Source organism: Eubalaena glacialis, chromosome 11, assembly GCF_028564815.1.
Source record: "Eubalaena glacialis isolate mEubGla1 chromosome 11, mEubGla1.1.hap2.+ XY, whole genome shotgun sequence".
Taxonomy (NCBI): Eukaryota; Metazoa; Chordata; class Mammalia; order Artiodactyla; family Balaenidae; genus Eubalaena; species Eubalaena glacialis.
The window spans coordinates 22,361,311-22,376,177 of NC_083726.1; the positions used below are offsets into that span (position 1 = coordinate 22,361,311).

The following is a 14,867-nucleotide window of genomic DNA, read 5'->3' on the forward strand; positions in this document are numbered from 1 at the left end:
CTTCTCCACTGCAGAGTTTTTGGGAGAATCTAAATTGCTCACTAATGGTTGGTAATAAATGCATTCTTTAATGAAATCAAGTAGATGGTGAGTTGTACAGTAGTTTGAATATGGGATGAATACAATGAGGGCAAGTGAATACAGTGGAGTCAGAAGATAAAGGACACTAAGTTCAAGGTTACAGTTAAATTGGTGCCTCCTAGAATTGGTGAGAATGTTCACATTATTAAAATATTTTTGAGGGAAAGCTGATATTCATTCATTCACTCATTCATTTATTCAATCAACACATATGCAATAGAAAGTTCTTTAATGTGCTAAGTACTGGGCTTGTGGTATCTAAACCAACAGACATCTCTGCAGTTATGCAGTTTGTAATCCAATAAGGAAAGCAGTTATTGAACCAAAGTCACATAAGTAGCTGTAAACATTTTATTTGTGATAATTACTGTAAAAATATCAGGGTGCCATGAAAGCGTGTAAGAAAGGAAACTAATTTTGACTGGGACACCAAAAAAGGACTATCAAAGGGAGTGAATTAAGTTCATACCTAGAACACAAATAAGATTAATCCTGATGAAGACAAGAGAAGAGAGTGCTCCAGGAATTTATTTATTAGGATTTGGTACAGTAACAAGTAACAGAAAATCCAAAATAACAATGGCTTAAAAAGAAGTTTATTTCACTCCACTTGCAAAACGTAGAGCTGAGCAGTCCAAGGATGGTAGAGCTCATCAGTATAAGGAACCCAGTATTCTTCTATTTTGTTGTTCTACTATGTATGTCCTCTAGTTCCAAGGATCCCTCATGGTCCAGGATGACTGTGCCAGCTCCAGCCATTTCATTAGCATTCCAATCAGCAGAAGGAGGAAAGGGAGGAAGAAGGACATGCCCCATTACTTTAAGAACACTTCTTATATCCCAGGGTTATAACTTAATAACACGGTCACATGTAGCTGTGACAGAGATTGGGAAATGTGGTCTGTATTCAAAGCAGACATGTGCCCAACTAAAAGTTAGGGTTCTATTACTATAGAAAAAGAGGGCTAGGTGTTATATTGGGAGACAACTAACAGCTTCTGGAAGAGAAAACCGTATGTGCTTAGTTATATAAAGTTCTAGATAAGAGAACGTTTGGTATATTCAAGAGAAAGAGCATAGTGTGTTTAAATGTTATGAGCAAAGGGGAGGAAGAATGGTGGCAATGGGACAAAACTAGAGAGGTAGGTAAGGGCAAATCATACACAGCCTTTTGAATCATGTTAAGAATTTTGAATTTTATCCGAAGAACAATGAAAGACTATGTAATAGTCTTTTCCAGTTTTTAAGGAAAAGGGTAACATTTTCACATTCTCATATAAGAAATTTTTTTCTCTGCTCACAGTGTGGAGAGTATTTTAGAAATGTTGGAAATATATAGAAAGTTAAAGTAATAGTACTCTTTGGAGAACACCCACTGAATGCTGGCAGAAGATGTCAGACCTCCCAAAAGGCAAGAAAATCCCCACGTACTTGGCCGTGTGGATGAAAGGCTCTTGGTGCTCCAGGCAGGCATCAGGGCTGTGCCTCTGAGGTGGGAGAGCCAACTTCAGGACACTGGTCCACAAGAGACCTCCCAGCTCCACGTAATACCAAACGGCAGAAATCTCTCAGAGATCTCCATCTCAACATCAAGACCCAGCTTCACTCAACGACCAGCAAGCTACATTGCTGGACACCCTATGCCAAACAACTAGCAAGACAGGAACACAGCCCCATCCATTAACAGGCTGCCTAAAATCATAATAAGGCCACAGACACCCCAAAACACACCACCAGACGTGGACGTGCCCACCAGAAAGACAAGATCCAGCCTCATCCACCAGAACACAGGCACTAGTTCCCTCCACCAGGAAACCTACACAACCCACTGAACAAACCTTAGCCACTGGGGACAGATACCAAAAACAAGGGGAACTACGAACCTGCAGCCTGTGAAAAAGAGACCCCCAAACACAGTAAGATAAGCAAAATGAGAAGACAGAAAAACACACAGCAGATGAAGGAGCAGGGTCAAAACACACCAGACCTAACAAATGAAGAGGAAATAGGTAGTCTACCTGAAAAAGAATTCAGAATAATGATAGTAAGGATGATCCAAAATCTTGGAAACAGAATAGACAAAATGCAAGAAACATTTAACAAGGACGTAGAAGAACTAAAGAGGAACCAAGCAACGATGAAAAGTACAATAAATGAAATTAAAAATACTCTAGATGGGATCAATAGCAGAATAACTGAGGCAGAAGAACGGATAAGTGACCTGGAAGATAAAATGGTGGAAATAACTACTGCAGAGCAGAATAAAGAAAAAAGAATGAAAAGAACTGAGGACAGTCTCAGAGACCTCTGGGACAACATTAAACGCACCAACGTTCGAATTATAGGGGTCCCAGAAGAAGAAGAGAAAAAGAAAGGGACTGAGAAAATATTTGAAGAGATTATAGTTGAAAACTTCCCTAATATGGGAAAGGAAATAGTTAATCAAGTCCTGGAAGCACAGAGAGTCCCATACAGGATAAATCCAAGGAGAAACACACCAAGACACATAGTAATCAAACTATCAAAAATTAAATATAAAGAAAACATATTAAAAGCAGCAAGGGAAAAACAACAGATAACACACAAGGGCATCCCCATAAGGTTAACAGCTGATCTTTCAGCAGAAACTCTGCAAGCCAGAAGGGAGTGGCAGGATATACTTAAAGTGATGAAGGAGAAAAACCTACAACCAAGGTTACTCTACCCAGTAAGGATCTCATTCAGATTTCATGGAGAAATTAAAACCTTTACAGACAAGCAAAAGCTGAGAGAGTTCAGCACCACCAAACCAGCTTTACAACAAATGCTAAAGGAACTTCTCTAGGTAAGAAACACAAGAGAAGGAAAACACCTACAATAACAAACCCAAAACATTTAAGAAAATGGGACTAGGAACATACATATCGATAATTACCTTAAATGTAAATGGATTAAATGCTCCCACCAAAAGACACAGACTGGCTGAATGGATACAAAAACAAGACCCATATATATGCTGTCTACAAGAGACCCACTTCAGACCTAGAGACACATACAGACTGAAAGTGAGGGGATGGAAAAAGATATTCCATGCAAATGGAAATCAAAAGAAAGCTGGAGTAGCAATTCTCATATCTGACAAAATAGACTTTAAAATAAAGACAATTACAAGAGACAAAGACGGACACTATATAATGATCAAGGGATCGATCCAAGAGGAAGGTATAACAATTGTAAATATTTATGCACCCAACATAGGAGCACCTCAATACATAAGGCAAATACTAACAGCCATAAAAGGGGAAATCGACAGTAACACAATCATAGTAGGGGACTTTAACACCCCACTTTCACCAATGGACAGATCATCCAAAATGAAAATAAATAAGGAAACACAAGCTTTAAATGATACATTAAACAAGATGGACTTAATTGATATTTATAGGACATTCCACCCAAAAACAACAGAATACACATTTTTCTCAAGTGCTCATGGAACATTCTCCAGGATAGATCATATCTTGGGTCACAAATCAAGCCTTGGTAAATTAAAAAAAATTGAAATCGTATCAAGTATCTTTTCCGACCACAACGCTATGAGACTAGATATCAATTACGGGAAAAGATCTGTAAAAAATACAAACACATGGAGGCTACACAATACACTACTTAATAACGAAGTGATCACTGAAGAAATCAAAGGGGAAATCAAAAAATACCTAGAAACAAATGACAATGGAGACACGACGACCCAAAACCTATGGGATGCAGCAAAAGCAGTTCTAAGAGGAAAGTTTATAGCAATACAAGCCTACATCAAGACACAGGAAACATCTCGAATAAACAACCTAACCTTGCACCTAAAGCAATTAGAGAAAGAAGAACAAAAAAACCCCAAAGCTAGCAGAAGGAAAGAAATCATAAAGATCAGATCAGAAATAAATGAAAAAGAAATGAAGGAAACAATAGCAAAAATCAATGAAACTAAAAGCTGGTTCTTTGAGAAGATAAACAAAATTGATAAACCATTAGCCAGACTCATCAAGAGAAAAAGGGAGAAGACTCAAATCAATAGAATTAGAAATGAAAAAGGAGAAGTAACCACGGACACTGCAGAAATACAAACGATCATGAGAGATTACTACAAGCAACTCTATGCCAATAAACTGGACAACCTGGAAGAAATGGACAGATTCTTAGAAATGCACAACCTGCCGAGACTGAACCAGGAAGAAATAGAAAATATGAACAGACCAATCACAAGCACTGAAATTGAAACTGTGATTAAAAATCTTCCAACAAACAAAAGCCCAGGACCAGATGGCTTCACAGGCGAATTCTATCAAACATTTAGAGAAGAGCTAACACCTATCCTTCTCAAACTCTTCCAAAATATTGCAGAGGGAGGAGCACTCCCCAACTCATTCTATGAGGCCACCATCACCCTGATACCAAAACCAGACAAAGATGTCACAAAGAAAGGCCAGTATCACTGATGAACATAGATGCAAAAATCCTCAACAAAATACTAGCGAACAGAATCCAACAGCACATTAAAAGGATTATACACCATGATCAAGTGGGGTTTATTCCAGGAATGCAAGGATTCTTCAATATACGCAAATCAATCAACGTGATACATCATATTAACAAATTGAAGGAGAAAAACCATATGATCATCTCAATAGATGCAGAGAAAGCTTTTGACAAAATTCAGCACCCATTTATGATAAAAGCCCTGCAGAAAGTAGGCATAGAGGGAACTTTCCTCAACATAATAAAGGCCATATATGACAAACCCACAGCCAACATTGTCCTCAGTGGTGAAAAACGGAAACCATGTCCACTAAGATCAGGAACAAGACAAGGTTGCCCACTCTCACCACTATTATTCAACATAGTTTTGGAAGTGTTAGCCACAGCAATCAGAGAAGAAAAAGAAATAAAAGGAATCCAAATCAGAAAAGAAGAAGTAAAGCTGTCACTGTTTGCAGATGACATGATACTATACATAGAGAATCCTAAAGATGCTATTAGAAAACTACTAGAGCTAATCAATGAAATTGGTAAAGTAGCAGGATACAAAATTAATGCACAGAAATCTCTTGCATTCCTATATACTAATGATGAAAAATCTGAAAGGGAAATTAAGAAAACACTCCCGTTTACCATTGCAACAAAAAGAATAAAATATCTAGGAATAAACCTACCTAAGGAGACAAAAGACCTGTATGCAGAAAATTATAGGACACTGATGAAAGAAATTAAAGATGATACAAATAGATGGAGAGATATACCATGTTCTTGGATTGGAAGAATCAACATTGTGAAAATGACTCTGCTACCCAAAGCAATCTACAGATTCAATGCAATCCCTATCAAACTACCACTGGCATTTTTCACAGAACTAGAACAAAAAATTTCACAATTTGTATGGAAACACAAAAGACCCCGAATAGCCAAAGCAATCTTGAGAACGAAAAATGGAGCTGGAGGAATCAGGCTCCCTGACTTCAGACTATATTACAAAGCTACAGTAATGAAGACAGTTTGGTACTGGCACCAAAACAGAAATATAGATCAATGGAACAGGATAGAAAGCCCAGAGATAAGCCCACGCACATATGGTCACCTTATCTTTGATAAAGGAGGCAAGCATATACAGTGGAGAAAAGACAGCCTCTTCAATAAGTGGTGCTGGGAAAATTGGACAGGTACATGTAAAAGTATGAAATTAGAACACTCCCTGACACCATACACAAAAATAAACTCAAAATGGATTAAAGACCTAAGTGTAAGGCCAGACACTATCAAACTCTTAGAGGAAAACATAGAACACTCTGACATAAATCACAGCAAGATCCTTTTTGACCCAGCTCCTAGAGAAATGGAAATAAAAACACAAATAAACAAATGGGACCTAATGAAACTTAAAAGCTTTTGCACATCAAAGGAAACCATAAACAAGACCAAAAGACAACCCTCAGAATGGGAGAAAATATTTGCAAATGAAGCAACTGACAAAGGATTAATCTCCAAGATTTTCAAGCAGCTCATGCAGCTCAATAACAAAAAAACAAACAACCCAATCCAAAAATGGGCAGAAGACCTAAATAGACATTTCTCCAAAGAAGATATACAGATTGCCAACAGACACATGAAAGAATGCTCAACATCATTAATCATTAGAGAAATGCAAATCAAAACTACAATGAGGTATCATCTCACACCGGTCAGAATGGCCATCATCAAAAACTCTAGAAACAATAAATGCTGGAGAGGGTGTGGAGAAAAGGGAACCCTCTGGCACTGTTGGTGGGAATGTAAATTGATACAGCCACTATGGAGAACAGTATGGAGGTTCCTTAAAAAACTAAAAATAGAACTACCATACGACCCAGCAATCCCACTACTGGGCATATACCCTGAGAAAACCATAATTCAGAAAGAGTCATGTACCAAAATATTCATTGCAGCTCTGTTTACAATAGCCAGGACATGGAAGCAACCTAGGTGTCCATCATCGGATGAATGGATAAAGAAGATGTGGCACATATATACAATGGAATATTACTCAGCCATAAAAAGAAATGAAATGGAGGTATTTGTAATGAGGTGGATGGAGTTAGAGTCTGTCATACAGAGTGAAGTAAGTCAGAAAGAGAAAAAGAAATACAGTATGCTAACACATATATATGGAATCTAAGGAAAAAAAAAAAAAGGTCATGAAGAACCTAGTGGCAAGACGGGAATAAAGACACAGACCTACTAGAGAATGGACTTGAGGATATGGGGAGGGGGAGGGGTGAGATGTGACAGGGTGAGAGAGTGTCATGGACATATATACACTACCAAATGTAAAATAGATAGCTAGTGGGAAGCAACCGCATAGCACAGGGAGATCAGCTCGGTGCTTTGTGACCACCTAGAGGGGTGGGATAGGGAGGGTGGGAGGGAGGGAGATGCAAGAGGGAAGAGATATGGGAACATATGTATATGTATAACTGATTCAGTTTGTTATAAAGCAGAAAGTAACACACCATCGTAAAGCAATTATACTTCAATAAAGATGTTTAAAAAATAAAAGTAATAGTACTCTTTGGCATACAATTGCATATTTATCAATTTATTCTGACAAAAACATCGGACAAGAGTACAAATCTGGAAGGATATGCATTGAATGTTTACACTGGGAATGAGGTTAGGGAAGCTTCACTTTCTCTTTTATAACTTTTTATTTTGAATGATTTGTTTTACAATAAACATGTATTTAAGTTTCAATAAAAATTAATGAATCAATTTCAGTTTTGAAAAACAAAGACAAAAAGACTTGCTGACTTGCAGTCCAGATTGCTGACTCCTATTCCAAGTGGTCTTCCTTTGTTTGCTCTCCGTTTCTGACGGTTGCCTCCTTCCTGGAGTCTGCCTATTTTTCCAGTCCCTTTGCATTTGACAGTTCTATTAGGCTGATTTCCTACTTTTTAATTTGGTTTTTGCATTTCTGATAGGATGAGGGACAGCTTTGTCTCATTCCATCATCCCATTTCCCCACTCACACATTGCTCTCCTATATCCTGGCTATGTCGAGCAGCCTAGGTTTCTGATTTTCCTCCAGGGACTTTTGGACAGGACATGGACATCCTTGGATTTTCCCTTTTCCTACTGTCACCATGTTTCTAAAGACATGTATTCAGGAGTCGAGCAATGGGGATTAAAGAGGCTCTATTGGATCATATCTGGTCCTTGATCCTTTTCCTGAACTGTATACACTTAGCTGCTTAAACTTACAGAATTTTAGAGTTAAAAAAAAAAAAGAGTTTAAAGGCCATCAATTACAAAGTATAACATAACACAGAAATTCCTTTGCGATATTCTGAATATCTTGAATATTTCTTATCCCTTTGAAGAGCTCTAGTAATTAGAAACTTCCTTCTAATTAGTAGTGTCGTAGAAAGAATATAGGACCCAGAGTCAGAGGACTTGTATTATAATCTGCCCTCATTTGTAGGATGACCTTGTAAATTGAGTAACATTGTGAACCTTAGTTTCTTCACTTGTAAATAGGGATAACTCCTACCCTACTTTATTGGGCTATTCCATATCTGAAAACATTTTCTAAACTATAAACCATATATAATTATTACATAATTATGTTTATATATGTAACATGTAGCATAGTTATATGCTGTGTATAATTATTATATAAACATAATTATGTTTAACAAAATATATGAAAATGATATATTGTGTATAATTATACAATTATAATATGTGTAATTAAAATATTTACATAAAACTTTTGTGTAACATAATTTTAATATTATATATATATATTTCTTATGTACATAATACATATATATATATCTCACATCACAAGGAACTTCCATTTCTTCAATGTTAGACTGATGTAATTATTCTAGAAGTATTTTTCATTGATTGAGCTTAAATTTGTCTCCCCACAGTATTTATGTATTATGACATTTATCCTCTGAAACAATGTAGAACTTGTCCAGTATTTCTTCTGCATAATTACTATGCATTAACCAGAAAGCTAATAGGCCCAAACTATGAAAATTTAGGTTTATGTTCTGTGGAAGAATTTCCTGGCATCTGGAACTTTAGGAACACAACTGGATCTCCAGTAAAAAATTTGAAAGGCATTTGGAATAAAGGAAACTGTGAACTTAAGTGTGTTCATGTAACTTCTTTCCCTTATATAATTGAAGGTTATATTTAGTTTGATAAAATCTTTCCCAGGCATCTTTTATTGTAAACCAGTGAAGTGGTAAACTATGGTTGTACACAGCTAACTTCTGTACTGACTTTAGGGGGCAGTACTAACCCACTGATAAATTTTGTTATTTCTGGTAATGCTATTGGCAATGGTTAATATAAAATAAAACTAAAATAAGAATAATGAGATTTGTGATACAATTATATACACCTCTTAATGTTAGTAAAATTTTCTAGGTAGTCAGATGAAAATGGTAGTTTGAAATTCATTTAATGATTTATTTAATAAATAATTATTAAATTACATTATGCACAACACATTGTAAGAGATACAAATGTGAGTACAGCATGTTTACTTTCAGATAACTTACAATTAGGTTGGATAAGTAAGTTGCGTGTGTGTGTGTGTGTGTGTGTGTGTGTGTATACAACTCTTTCAGGATAAAGTTTAATTAAAAAAAGCAACATTTATTGTTTATTTTTTTGAACCAGTTGCTGTCAAGCAACTACTTTTATCCGCATACAGCCCTATCAAGTAGGAACTATTATTATGCCTGCTTTGCAGATAAGGAAACTGAGGATTAGTGAGATTATGTGATTTGCTCAGTCACACAGCTTGCAAGTGGCAGAGCCAGAATGTATATCTATTTGTATATCTTAAATGTATGTTTGTTTGACTTCAAGGCTTTTGCTTTTTGCCAAAGAGATGATGCAGTCTATCATCTCAAAGTGTGTGTGAAATAACACAATACACAAACTCTCAGAAAGAGCTATAGACATTCAGAAGAGAGCAACATCATTTCTGTTTGTGGGAAATCTGGAAAAATGTATGTAAGAGGTGAAATCTGAACTGTATTTTGAGGAATCAATGGGATTATAAGAGAATAATAGCTGAAGACAGTAGTTAATATTTCATGAAACCTTACTATGTTTCAGGCACTTTATATTCATTACCTTATTATCAGGAAAAAATTCTGAGGGAGGTACTACTGTACTATTTTCCCACTGCATAGGTGAGGTAAGTGAGGGGGACAGTGGTCATATCTGATGAAAATCACACTACTAAGTAGGCTAATAAGAGAGTTAGAACTTGAATCCAGGACTAATTTTAGAGCCTAAACTCTTACCAGTACAATAGCTATATGGAGAAGTGAGGTGGGGGCATGAACAAAACATGGAACAGATTAGGAAAGGGTAAACAATTCCATTTGGTTATAGTCTGGGGTGAGTAAAATAGAGTAAGAAAAAGAACTGAAAAATAGTTTGACCATGAAACCTTGAAGCCATATTAAGGAATTTTGATATTATTTGCTGTACAATGGGAAATAATTGGAGATTTATGAGCTGGGGAGAGACATAAGCAGAGTTTTTCTTTGTGGAGGAGAAAGAGACAGAGGAAGAAAACTGATTAATCTATAAAATGTTGATAATTCTTAGCCAAGTATGTAATCATTTACAGTGCCATACGTGTCAACCGTGATGGTCAGACCAGTGACTGATCATTAGTTGGTGAAGGAGATGCCCATTTGATCATTCTGTTCATTTTTGTAGACAGCATTGATCAAACATATACATGCTCTAGAGTCAGGCAGTCTGGATTAGAATCCTTTTTCTGTCACTTACCAGCTCTGTGACCTTGGGTTTTACTTGACTTCTCTGTGCCTTAGTTTAGTATTTGCCTGAAAGCATTGTGTGAATTAAAATAATGAATAATAGTGTTCAATAGATTGTAGCTATCGTTATTATTGTATCTTACAGACAGTAACTGATTGAAGGACTACTGAAGTTCATAATTTCTCAGTTATTGAAAATTGATAAAAGGAAATTTAAGATGTGAATACAAAAACCAGTCATATTATGAAGTCTTATGTTCTATTTTTAAAAGTAACAGCTTTTGGGGGGAGGTGGGTGCTATTTACAATTCAGTATGTAAACTATCTTTACTAACTTCAGTAATCATGATCTATCAATGTTGTACACTGAACACTACATTCTGAATATTTTTAGACAAACTTATTGTCTTTCCTATTTTTTAAAAAAATTCAGTCTGCTGAGTATTCAGCAGGCTCTTTGAATGTAGAATTTTTCTTCAGTTCTGACAAAATTTCTTGCATTATTACTTTGACAATTTCTTCTCACCTTTACATGAAGCATTCTTAGTTTGATCCCCTAATTTTCTTAACTTTTAACGTCTTTTGATCTTTTGTTCTGTCCTCTGGGAAATTTGCTGTGACTTATTTTCCAGCTGTTCTATTGGATTTTATGCATTTATTTTTGTAGCATTCTGTTCTTGTTTTAGGGATGCAAATATCTTCTGTCTCTCTGAGGATATTATTTATAACTTTTTTCTGTATACTTATTTTGTTCTTTTAAAGCAGCGGTTCCCAACCTTTTTGGCACCAGGGACTGGTTTCATGGAAGACAGTTTTTCCACAGGTGGAGGGAGGGGGATGGTTCAGGCGGTAATGCGAGCGATGGGGAACGGCAGATGAAGCTTCGCTCACTTACCTTCTGCTGTGTGGCCCAGTTCCTAACAAGGGTCTCTGGGGGTTGGGGACCCCTGTTTTAAAGGTTTCCTTCCAATATGTGGTGATCCTTGTGTTCTTGTTCATATTTAACTAAAAAATTAGGAACTGTTTATGTGGATGGAGTTTGTAGAGAGGGGGCTTCACAGTAGGCATTAAGGCATAGACGCCCCACCATTTTCCTAAATACGTACAGATCACTTTTCTTGAGAGGTCCATTTCTGCAGAGAGGAATATATTCTTGTATCCTACCTGGAGGATATGAACTTAGCTGCCATGTTCCGTAAGACACATGTGGGAAGACACTGGGGTAGGTTGAGAATCTTCATTTACTACATAGATGTGCACTTAATTTCATTGTTTTTAACAAGGCACCCCTCGGCTTATTGTGCATAGATTCTTAAAATTCATAATCCCTTTGCTTCAACCTCATGAGAATGTAAACCTCCAATTTCTTGTCAGGTGGTAAAGGTTTAGTTTCTCGGCTGGCTGAGGTGGAGTTTCCATTCTGTTTCAGCTCCACCAGCACCTACACCTTCACAGGTAGTCAGTCTCTCTAATTCTTAAGCCCTTTTGAGGGTGTTGAATCATGAATAGATCTGCTTCTTATCATTCCTCCTTGCAGACACTTTGCTTTCAGTTTTCTCAAGTTTGCTAAATTAATTTGCTAAATCATCTGTTTATCATTATCTAAACATTTTCTTGATATTGCTCATCTGCTAACATCCCTCCAGTTGTCCTTGTCCTTATGGTTTAGACCATTTTTACAAAAGTTTTGCTGTCATTTAAGTGGGATTTGGGAAGTAGTAAAAGTAAATATGTATGTTTAACGTGGAAGTCCTATTATTAATTTTAAAAGTATTACCCCTCTTATATGTATAATACAAAATTTTATGAAGCTCATTTTTTTTCAAAAAGGAGACTACCATTTTGGTGACATTGTGAAAAAATGGGCTTTTTATCAATTCCTGTTTCAATAAAGTATTTTCATGCTATTTCTCTGATTGCATTAGAAATCATAATATTTTTCTCATTTGTTGCTATTCCTATATTCTCTTGGGTCATTTCCATGTCCTATTCTTCAATACGAACTTTGTAATTTACCAGTCTTTTTCATCCAGTTTTTTCACTTTCAGTTTTCGTTCACTTTCAACTTCGAGTTGAATTATACATGTTTTTTGGCTGATTCACATGGCACAGCCACATAACTATGGCTAGAATTAAGCTGACTCTTGCTTGCTAACATACACCATAAGAAATTTATGTAATTTAATTGATGTTAAGATATCTAAATGACACTGATATAATATATTGGTATAATATAAATTTAATTTCAGAGAACTTCATCTACAATAAATTTGTCACCAGGAGAAGTGGAAGAAGAAGATGATGATGAAAACACTTGTGGGCCCTCAGGACTCTGGGAAGCATTAACTCCTTGTAATGGATGTAGGAACCTTGGCTTCCCCATTCTTGCACAGGTAACGGTTTGCTTTCTTAAGGTACAATAAAACATAAAAATGGTTGCCTATGTTTTTAAGTAAATCTGTTTTCTTCCCCTCTGCAAATCCAATTAGTGTCTTCTTCACTTTGTAATTTTTCTTCAGTTGAAGGTCAGTAAAATGCTTATGTAATTAGCTGTACATGTATGCATATGCAAACACTTACTCTATATAATTTTTTGTGGTTGTTTTATTTTGGTCATGATGCTAGTTCCAGAAAAATTGAGTTGTTTATGAAGTTTTAGTATCTATGATTTGGAAATATTTCATTTAAAAAAATGCTATTTTGAAATTAAATCACAATTTATATTTAAATAATAATAAAAATGATTTAAAAGGAAGCATATGAAAGCTCTTTAAAAGCAGCAGTGATTATTTTTCTTAGCACAATGGAATATCGTAGAATAATGTGTGCCACTGAAGATTATGCACTACAATTCAAAAATGAGACCAGAGCACTAAAACATCATTTACAATTTTGAAATCATTTCACTACTCATTAAGTCACTTTTAATTCTATTGTCTCACCTTCAAAGTTTTGTTGTGTACTGTGGTCCGCAAGCCCTTAGAGGAGTTTCAGAAATAAATAAAATAAGCCAAACAGAGTTAGGAAATTTGAAGCCACAAAGAAAATATCTCTACATGAAGATGAAAAAGCACTTAATATGAAAAACAGTGTAATGGCAAAGGTATGTACATGTAACCACATAGAACATGAGTGCAAAAATAATCTAGGACAGAAAATAACTCACATCTCAAAAATATTATTTTCTGTTTTGCAACAAACATGAAACAATTTTGTCTAAGAAACCATTACATGTTTTTACATGTATGTCATAATTTGATCACAGCCACCCAAATTCCAATATAAATTTATTGTGACACGCTAACTAGGGTAATCAAATCAGCATATAGTACTTAAAGAATCTCTTCACCTTAATATGAACTATTTATAGAACTTTATGACAATTTATACTAACCATTACAGAATTATTATCAATATATACTGGGCTGTGAGATCCATAAAGGTAGAGACTATGTGTTGCTTGGTGTCTACGATCTAATGCCAACATTGTTCCTGGCATGTTGTCAGAATTAAGTAGTAGTTGAATTAAATAATAAACAAATGTGTATGTTCCGTAGGGTTTCATTTCTTCACTTAAAGTTTTTACATATAAAGTTTTACCTCATATACAAAAGGGTATACGAGAAAGGAAATTAAGAAACATAGGTTTTAATTTTATTAATATTCTCTTATCTGCTTAACAATTTACCAATAATTGAATGTTTTTACCTATTTTTTTGTTTTATAAAATTAACACCTTTGTATTTTTTATTTTAAAAGTAGAATTCTTATAAAGTAGTAGGGCTCTAAGCTATTAATAATATATGACTGTATCTGGGTTCTCCATTACCTTACTAATAACATTTACTTTTATTTTTTTAATTTTAATTTATTTTGTTTTATTAGGTTTGGTAGTAGGCTTGGTAGTAACTTGCTTTTGGTTTACAATTTTTAAATATTTTTCTTTGACTATTTTTCTGTGGAGACTTGTATTGCTCCAATAAGTATTGAGTATTACTATTTTAGTAGTTACATTTACCATAAAATGTTTCCCAGCCTGCAGCTTTTCTTTTTTTCTTAATATTGTATGAGCGTATGTTGTGTAGTTTTTTAAACTATCAAATTCATTAAACTTCTCGGTCTTATTTTTTTTGATTCATTTCATCCAGAATTCCTTTTAACAAATTTCAAATATGGCTCTATATTTGTTTTTAACTTGTTGATATATGGTTTTTTTATGACTTGCCATTTGGCAATAACTCCCATTACTTTCATTATATTTCATCCTGTTTGGCTTGGGGTTTCTTCTGAACCTCTTAATTTTCCTATTTTTAAAAACAATGACCCACTTTTGATATTTGTACATATATATGGCAGGAGAAATCATTATTATATTAAAACTATTAACTGACATTGTCTGCTTTTTAAATTTATGTTTTATAATTACTATGTCAAGTTTAAAAAGTATTCTTATTGGGATTT

The 14,867-nt window shown here is 35.1% G+C and overlaps 1 protein-coding gene across 5 annotated transcripts in view; it reads left to right on the plus strand.

Annotated features, from left to right (window-relative positions):
* Positions 1-14,867, plus strand: part of ANKS1B (ankyrin repeat and sterile alpha motif domain containing 1B) — a 1,182,139-nt gene that overhangs the window by 325,828 nt on the left and 841,444 nt on the right. For all 5 annotated transcript variants that reach the window (XM_061206227.1, XM_061206228.1, XM_061206229.1 and 2 more), the window contains exon 9: positions 12,656-12,799. In XM_061206227.1, coding sequence (XP_061062210.1) covers positions 12,656-12,799 — 144 coding nt within the window. The remainder of the gene's footprint in view (positions 1-12,655; positions 12,800-14,867) is intronic.